The following is a 9,276-nucleotide window of genomic DNA, read 5'->3' on the forward strand; positions in this document are numbered from 1 at the left end:
CCTGATTTCGTGCTACTGCTCCTGTTATCAGTGCCCCACTCGTACTACACGGAGTAGTTCATACAGTCGACGCCGTCTCGGAGTCCGATGAACGAAGAAGAAAGTGTGAACCGATCGATGACACGATCAGTGGTTATAGCACACCATTTGTATGCTTCGTGTCCCTAAACCACTAGCGACCACTGCCTATTGTGAAACAGCAAAATCAATGGGCTTGCCCCGTTTGTCTACCCCCACAATGAGAGCAGCTGAGATCGATCCATGGCGCCGTTGAATGTCACGTGGAAGGTGCAGCGCAACTGCATGGCCAGTTGGCCACCCCGGCCGGCCAGCGTGGTTCCCTGGGGGAGAGTTCTTCGTGAACTGCCCACACCGGCAAGCAAGAAGACGTCCAACCGATTTCGCTGACGCCTTCATTGCGCCATTAACTCCCCCGTTCACCACCTCAACTACTCACTGCCCGCTCCTCCACTTAAACCCCCCTCTCCGGCCTCCCACTTCAACCACGCCATTGCGCACCAATGCCAGCCTAGCGAGCAGCCTAGATTTACCTCCGTAGCTTAGCAAGATCCGTCGCCGTACGCGCGTGCCACTTGATCCGAGACCGATGGAGACGCAGCTCGCGGCCGTGCTCGCCTCGCTCGCCCTCGGCGGCGCGCTCATCGTGCTCCTCTTCGGCAAGTGGTGGCAGCCGCTGGCCGACGGCGACAAGCGCGTCAAGGAGCTGGACGACGCCGTCGAGGCCCTGCTGCAGCTGCGCGCCGACCTGCTCAAGCAGCTGGACGGCGCTCCCGAGCCGGAGCAGCCGCGCGCGTGGCTGCGGCGCGTGCAGGACGCGCAGGACGAGGTGGGCTCCATCAAGGCGCGCCACGACGCCGGCCAGCTCTACGTCGTCCGCCTCCTGCACTACTTCCTCACCACCGGCCCCGTCGCCGGGCTGGCCGAGAAGCAGCTCAAGATCGTGCGCGCCATCCAGGAGCAGGGCGCGGCGCTGCTCGAGGCCGCGCTGGCCACGCCGCAGGCGCCGCCGCCCCTGCTCCTCCAGCCCGAGGAGCTGGAGCTCCCGCCCGGGACGGGGTCCGCCAGAGCCTGCCTCAACGACGCGCTCCGCTTCCTCGGCGACTGCGACGCCGCGCTCGGCGTCTGGGGCGCCGGCGGCGTGGGCAAGACCACGCTGCTGAGGCAGGTGCGCGACGTGTGCGGCCGCGTCGCGCCCTTCTTCGACCACGTCTTCCTCGTGGCGGCGTCCAGGGACTGCACTGTGGCGGATCTCCAGAGCGAGGTCGTCGCCGTGCTCGGCCTGCGGGAGGCGCCCACCGAGCAGGCGCAGGCTGCCGGCATCCTCAGCTTCCTCAGGGACAAGAGCTTCCTGCTTCTGCTGGACGGCGTGTGGGAGCGCCCGGACTTGGAGAGGGTTGGCATCCCGCAGCCATTTGGCGTGGTGGCCGGTAGGGTGAGGAAGGTGATCGTGTCATCCAGGAGCGAGGCGGTGTGCGCCGACATGGGCTGCCGCAACAAGATCAAGATGGAGTGCATGAATGAAGAAGATGCGTGGAGCCTGTTTGAAGCCAATGTTGGCGAGGAGGCCATCCGTGGCGGCACTCAGATCTCCACGCTAGCAAGACAGGTAATAACCTCGATCTATCTCTAATTTGTTCAGATCGTACCATACCACTGTGCATTTGCCGGGATTTTCTGTCTATTAGCTGTTTTCTCCTGAAACAGGGGTGTACATCTTTTTGCACATGGACATGTGTCACACATGTTTGGTTGATTTGATAATTTCCAAGGCACTTCAGAAGTCTTGGAATTTTCTAAGTTTTGTTAGATGTACATTGTGGATGGTGTGTATTTTACACAAAAAACAAAATTTATGATCCACACTTAATGCACCAATTTATCAATGTGCACACCTGCATTGACCTACACATACACACGCATACTCTAAAACAAGAAAGAACATAAACAGTAATGCTGTCTCTGATATTAGTTATTTTGATTCATTTTGATCAGACCTTGAGAATTAGTTGGGCTAGAGACATCATTTGTAAGCAGCGAGCGATCTAGGCTACACGAGGGTTAGCCTACAAATTATTTGAGGAAAACTTGAAAGTGAAGAAAGTGAAGAAAATTGAGCGTTAAAATTGAGTAGTGATTTTTTGGCAAACTATGCTAGAATTAATGCTCATACCGCAGTATGGCTGGCCTCTAGTCGAGACGGTTTAGCAAGGATGTGCCTAGAGATTGTAATTCCTGATGTTTTTTAGTAACACAAGTTTCGTTTGCAAAATTTAAAAAATTAGAAAGGGATTTGATAGTTTTCAAAAATGTGTGATCAGTCAAGTCCTATACCGTTTGTTCGCGTTGTGATTCGTGCATATGAATTGCAAGTTAGGTTGCAACTGAGTTTTTTTTTTCAGTTGTAAGTTAAGTTGCAAGTGGGGATGTAACTAAGAAAAAAATTGAACCATTAGATTCGATTTGTCATTCATGCTAGTCGTCATGAGTTACAACTGAGATTTGATGACATCATCTGACTGAGAATGAGTTAGTTCTCAGTCGACTGAGAAAAATGCACACCCTTTAGAAAACTCCGAGAGTTTGAAACCCAAGAAGATTAGTTGTTTGCTAGTGAGGGAGGGGCTTGTCACCCCAACCTCCGTTTGTGGTGGTGGAGGGAGAGGGTACTGATTTTTGGTGAATTTCATTTGCATGAATGATATGTCATATGTGTCCCCGATCAGTGGTTGCATAACCTATCTGATCCCTGCATCATAAAAATTAATGCCACTCCCACTCCTCCGGGTGGCAATAATGAATCAAAAATTCATAGTATATGGATAATGGCAAATAGATAATGCTAATAATATTGTCTTCTCATCACACTCTAGATTTTCCGTGTAGAACTGTATACCGTATATGAAGACCAATAGTCTGAATAAAGATTTTATGCAAATGTAGTCCATATCTGAGTCGCTACTCGATACGTGAGGTTGCTAGGTGGGAAATGAGTGACTTGGCAACGGATTATTGTGTATGGATAATGGGAAAAGCACACTGGGTAATATTCTTGTAGTGTTGAATTGTACCGCGTGGAAGAATGAATATCAAGACCAATAGGCTTAATAAAGAAGTTGTTTACAAATAGAATCCATATCCATATGGCAGCCCGATTCGTCGCCGGAGGTTGTTTAGTGTATAGGGAATATGTGATTCTGCCTTTGTCAATAAGTTCTAAACTTTTGACAAGATTTACGATCTCACCACTAACTGAGAGGTTATTCCGAGGAATGACATGGGCCAAGGTTTCAAGTTTCCGCAAGAAAAAACAATATTATGTTCACAAACATGGCAGGTTGCAAGTGGCCTGAAATATCTGTATATGTTAGTCATTTTTAAGCCCTTGTACTAACATCCAGCCATTCATATCTCATCTAACTTCATATACTCCCTCTTGTTCCCAGATATATGCCATATAGTTTTTTGAGAAAAAAATCAGAAGATAAGGTGTATTGTGTTGCCCCACTTGTATAGATAATATTTTTAGGGATTTGATTATGTTTCCTTATCTTACTCAAAGTCCTTATTAGCCCATGTCAATTGCCTAGGGTTAAACCTAGCCAAGCATGGTGTATTTTTTCCTAAATGTGCATTCTTTAATTTCCGTGCCAGAAACTACTATCTAGGAACGGAGGGAGTATTAACTACGGTTTAATACCTCCAATAAAGTTACTAAAATAGCATGATTCTAAAAGAGAAAATGTAGGGTAAGGTGCAATTTCAGGTGACTGGTATTTAGAAAAAATCTGACAGTTAAAATTAGCAAGTATATCCGCATGATTTGTAAGGAACATGATAAGTAACATCATGATCTTTTTGTGCACTTACTTGTTCTATGGAATTTAGTTTCTAATCAGCTTTTGTATGTATCTTAGTATGTGTCTCTTTTTTTTTTTTTTTTTTTTTTTTTTTTTTTTGCGAACACCTTAGTATGTGTCTGTGATGTTCAGAGTAGTTCAAATCACAAGATTGCTTTGAAGTTGTATGCCTTATTCTACTCTGAATATCTAATGCGTTGCTCTACTGCTAAACAGGTGGCTGAAGAATGCAAAGGCCTTCCTCTGTTCCTCGCCACCATCGGCCGTGCCATGTCGAACAAGCGTACACCAGAGGAGTGGGGCAATGCACTTGACAAGGTAAAGAAGTCGCAGCTCATGAGCACCACGCTCTCGGACAAGAGCACGCAAGCTCTAGTGAAGTTCTGCCTCGACAATCTGGAGAGCGACACGGTGAGGGAGTGTCTCCTGACCTGCGCGCTCTGGCCGGAGGACCACAACATCTCCAGGGATGAGCTCGTACAGTGCTGGATCGGCCTCGGCCTGCTCCCCAACCACGACGACGTCGACGAGGCGCTCCGGTTCGGGCACACGGTGGTCTCTGTCCTCGAGTCCTCGCGCCTCCTGGAGCAGGGCGATAACCACCGGTACAACATGAGCCCGTCTGACACGCACGTCAGGCTGCACGACGTCGTCCGCGACGCGGTGCTCCAGCTCGCGCCCAGCAAGTGGCTGGTCCGCGCCGGCGTCGGGCTTCGGGAGCCACCCCGCGACGAGGCGCTGTGGCGGGACGCGCAGCGCGTCTCGCTGATGCACAACGTCATCGAGGAGGCCCCTGCGAAGGCGGGCGGCGCGCTCTCAGACGCGCAGCCGGTGTCGCTGATGCTGCAGTGCAACCACGCCCTGCCGCGGAAGATGTTCCAGGCGATCCAGCACTTCACCACGCTGACGTACCTGGACCTGGAGGACACCGGCATACTGGACACGTTCCCGATGGAGATCTGCTGTCTGGTCAACCTGGAGTTCCTCAACCTGTCCAAGAACCGGATCCTGGCGCTGCCGATGGAGCTGAGCAACCTGAGCCAGCTCAAGTACCTCCACCTACGCGACAACTACTACATCCAGATCACCATACCCCCGGGTCTGATCTCGCGGCTCGGGAAGCTGCAGGTGCTGGAGCTTTTCACGGCGAGCATCGTCTCCGTCGCGGACGACTACATCGCGCCCGTCATCGACGAGCTCGAGACCACCGGCGCGCGTATGCCGTCGCTCGGCATCTGGCTGGACAACACTCGCGACGTACAGAGGCTCGCGCGACTGGCGCCCGGCGTGCGCACCCGGTCAATCCAGCTGCGCAAGCTGGACGGCGCGCGGTCCCTGGAGCTGCTGTCCGCGGAGCACGCGGCGGAGCTCGGTGGCGTGCAGGAGTGCCTGAGGGAGCTGGTGGTGTACTCGGCTGACATCGAGGAGATCGTCGCCGACGCTCACGCGCCGAGGCTGGAGGTCGTGAAGTTCGGGTTCCTGACAAGGCTCCGCGTCATGGAGTGGTCGCATGGGGCGGCGTCCAACCTCCGGGAGGTGGCCCTCGGCGCGTGCCATTCCCTGACGCACATGACCTGGGTGCAGCACCTCCCTTGCCTCGAGTTGCTCAACCTCAGCGGATGCAACGGAATGACCAGGTTGATTGGCGGTGTGGCTGACGGTGGCAGCCCGGCCGGCGAACTGTTGACGTTCCCACGGCTGAGGCTTCTGGCGCTACTGGGCCTACCGAAGCTGGAGGCCATCCGCAGCGACGGCGGGGAGTGCTCATTCCCGGAGCTGCGGCGGTTGCAGGCCAGGGGGTGCTCGAGGTTGAGGTGCATACCGATGAGGCCGGTGGCGAGCGGGCAGGGCAAGGTGAGGGTGGAGGGCGACAAGCACTGGTGGAACGGGCTTCAGTGGGCGAGCGACGACGTCAAGTCCTGCTTTGTTCCCGTGCTACTCTGAGGTTACTGCTAGCTGCTCACACGAGCATGAACTTGATCTGTTTGAAAATTGATAAATAAATCGGGTACATCAGCATGGTAGGAAGGGACAACCGAACAAAGCATACATGGATTTTTTTTAGAGACAAGGAAACTGGGTTGGGCTGTTCTTGTTTTCCTCTTATTATTAGTGTTTTATTTCTTGCATTTTGTTACCAATTAAAGTAAAGAATAATAGACTCATGGTGTGTAGAATAGTATCCATGTACTGCACATTTTTTGCTCAAATTGTATCGGCAAACTTTTTTTAAGAGACTAGTAAGCTACCCCTACGTGGCTGCGTTGCGACACATATTATCATGATGTCAAAGGTTTAAGAAGATGAAGGTCGAGGATGGTGATAGAACAATGGACCTTGAGAACAAATTTTATACATAAATAAAAATGAAACATAGCGTTTCTATGATTTTCATCCAAAATGATCACAAACTACAAACAATTATTTTGTCAAACCACATACACGAGGACATAACTATGAATTATACACAACATTGTTGGTAAATCTCCCAACCTAAATAAAACTATCATCCTTATGGGTGAAGCAAATACTTGGTCTCAGGATGTAAGAGAAGAGATACAGCTGCCATCGATCTGGTATTGTTTGCCCTTGCACGTTGTTTATGGTCGTAATAACAAACAATAATATGCTAGGAAATTGCTTTCTATTGAACAAACTAAAAGGCTAAAAGGGAACCTTTCATTGTGTGACGAGCACAAATGTATTCGACACGGAAATACCCTCTCCTATCATGTTACAATTAGTTCGGGTTCTGGGTTTAGTCAAAGTTAAACTTTGATTAAAAAAAACTATTTAGGAAAAAATGTCAACATCCACAACGTAAGAGCTATAGTATTAGAATCATCTTTAGCTATATTTTAATATTAGATAAGTTTGTATTATGATTATTGATATTTTTAATATATTTCTACTCAAACTTAATAAAGTTTGACTTAAAAAAACCCAAAATGCAATCAAAATAAAAACGGAAGGAGTAGTTTGTTGGCTACTTCATTTGTTTCCGCGCTATTGGCAAATGAAAAGAATGGTGGACAAACTTAGCGGTGAAAAAAAGGAAGAGTTAGGAAAGCAATGGCATCCATGATCACGTTAGTTGTAACATGACTGCAAATTAAAAATATCTGCATATGACAAGCACAGGTTATTATGTGCATATTAAATTCAATTATAATTGTGAGGATATTAGATTTAAATATAGCTATGCAGATATCCGCCTAAAATTTATAAGTGGTGTGATTGACATGACGTTTGTGCGAGAGTTTAGCGAGAGAAGGTGGGCTTTTCTGACAACCATGTTGGCTGGAAGGATTCCTTGATGACAGAAGTAGAGATATGATGCATCTTTTGTTTGTCAGACATGTTTGTGTTAAGTTTTGATTGTTTATCTATTACATGGAGATAGACTAGTCTTGAAAACACAACCCATCCATGTTTGACAAAAACAAGGTGCCTCCTATATTTAGTTCCGGTAGCGAGCAGCCCTTCTAGACAATATTGTCGCTAGGAAAGCTCACCTACTCTGAATGAAATATAGCAAATATTTCATGTCGATCTCTCCACTTATTAATTTCAAGCGAATATTACATAGTTAAATTTGAATTTAATATGCATGTAATAACCAGTGCTTGTCACATGTTAGAGATTTGTAGGATGATATGTGTTGAACACACGATTTACGTGCAGTAAATTATCCGGATCACTTATTGTTAGATTGGATAAGATATATACTTATATGATTATTTCAACACAATTTATTAAAACATACAATATATATGAGTGAACATAAATCGATTACCAGATGCATAATATGTTTTGCAGCATCGTTGGAATAAAAATAGATTTACTGTACTCAGTTGTTGACAGGAGGTATAAATTTAGAATCAATTGGCAACCCCAGATGCCAACTAATATAAGATTATACTTACAATGTGGATTTTTCAAAATTTTATAGGGTACAACAAGAGGGTAATATCCAATGTGTTCCAACTTACCACATCGAACAACTATGTCGACTATGTGTGTAAAAAATAAAATTAGTCATCTTTGAATACAAAAGTTGTATTTGTGCTTGCGAGTATTATAATGTTGAAAGATATATAGTGTATACCTTTGAAAGTATATTTGTAATTGTGCGAACACTCCAGAATGGCACTGGAGCTTTAAGTAGAGTGAAATCAAGAGATGTAGAGGGCTCAACAATTGTCTTTTGATCAAAGAAGCATTCACATGTGTGCCCAAAAATTCTAAACTCCACGTTCTGGAAGTTAGGCCAACTATAACATGATGTATGCTGAACCTCAACTAGAATGCAATACAAGATTGAACATGTCTATTTCATCACGTATTGCAACAATTGCTTCTTAATTTGGTTTAGATATCAAAGAATGTAAAGTCATGATTAACACATGTTTATTTTGGTACATCAATAATTGTTGGTACGTACATATTTGGCCAGTATGATTAATTGAAGGTTGTCACATATGAATCAATAGGAAACTTCCCATCTACCCTCACACAATTGCTCCAAGTTGGGAAGGTACCTAAGTTTAAATGTTGTCAAAATCTTTGTGTCTATGGTTAAGAACGTAATTTAGGTATTCTTTTAAGGATGAAAGTGTGTTAAACTAACTTAGGTGACAGGAGGGTTTGTTTGTCGAGTTACACCTATGGTTAATGGTATCATCTATTTTAAAAGATTAGTGGAGTTAATTAGAAATTTAGAATAGAAAGATACATATTGTCACTAAAGTTTAGAAGGTTGGAACAAAATTGATTGGACTTGTTTTTCCTGGTACTCTACAATAATCATGATGACATAGTGCAAAGTATCCAATACATAAGAGCGCGTCCCATACTTTGGAAAAATATTGATAAGGAAAGTCTCCAAACATCCACTTATAAAGAAATGAACACAACCAAGCAAATACAAATAAATATACATGGTAAAACATTTAAGCATCTGTTGTATGAATTGACGTATCTTTCAGACTGAAAATAGTGATGAACTATTTCCGACATGGATTACCAGCTCAAGAAAACATACCTTTAGTATGTATTCAAGTAGTGAGGTCTTAGAATATGTATGTACATACTCTAAGACAAGGAAGACTAGCAAGTAGCAACTTCCTGGTATATTTGGGAACCATTAGCAAAATTTATTGCTCCACAACAGAAAAATCCCTGCAATTAGAGGTTTAGTTATGTCATATTTTCAAGATTGTACTAATACAAATTAAGATTAGCCTATGTTGAGAAAAGTAGCATGTGGAACCGTCTTCGTTCACTCTAGCAACTGGATACCACTTGATATATCTTCTATAAGTTTGGTGTTAGCACCAAACAAGTGGGTCTAAGGTGGCTGATAAACGATCGTACTCATATTGTTTAATTGAGAAGG

At 45.8% G+C, this 9,276-nt stretch overlaps 1 protein-coding gene across 1 annotated transcript; it reads left to right on the plus strand.

Moving 5' to 3' along the window:
- The first annotated feature begins 489 nt into the window (after window positions 1-489).
- Window positions 490-5,984, plus strand: LOC127296206 (probable disease resistance protein At1g61300). Its single transcript, XM_051326239.2, has 2 exons — window positions 490-1,627; window positions 4,095-5,984. Exons 1-2 carry the CDS (start codon window positions 608-610, stop codon window positions 5,820-5,822), a joined length of 2,748 nt encoding a protein of 915 aa, XP_051182199.1. The 5' UTR covers window positions 490-607; the 3' UTR covers window positions 5,823-5,984.
- Window positions 5,985-9,276: the final 3,292 nt, after the last annotated feature.

The sequence above is a fragment of the Lolium perenne genome, chromosome 4 (assembly GCF_019359855.2).
Source record: "Lolium perenne isolate Kyuss_39 chromosome 4, Kyuss_2.0, whole genome shotgun sequence".
Taxonomy (NCBI): domain Eukaryota; kingdom Viridiplantae; phylum Streptophyta; class Magnoliopsida; order Poales; family Poaceae; genus Lolium; species Lolium perenne.

Coding starts and splice junctions, on each gene's coding strand:
- LOC127296206 (XM_051326239.2), top strand. CDS start 608: ATGGAGACGCAGCTCGCGGCCGTGCTCGCCTCGCTCGCCCTCGGCGGC. Junction 1,628..4,094: donor TCTCCACGCTAGCAAGACAG/GTAATAACCTCG, acceptor ACTGCTAAACAG/GTGGCTGAAGAATGCAAAGG.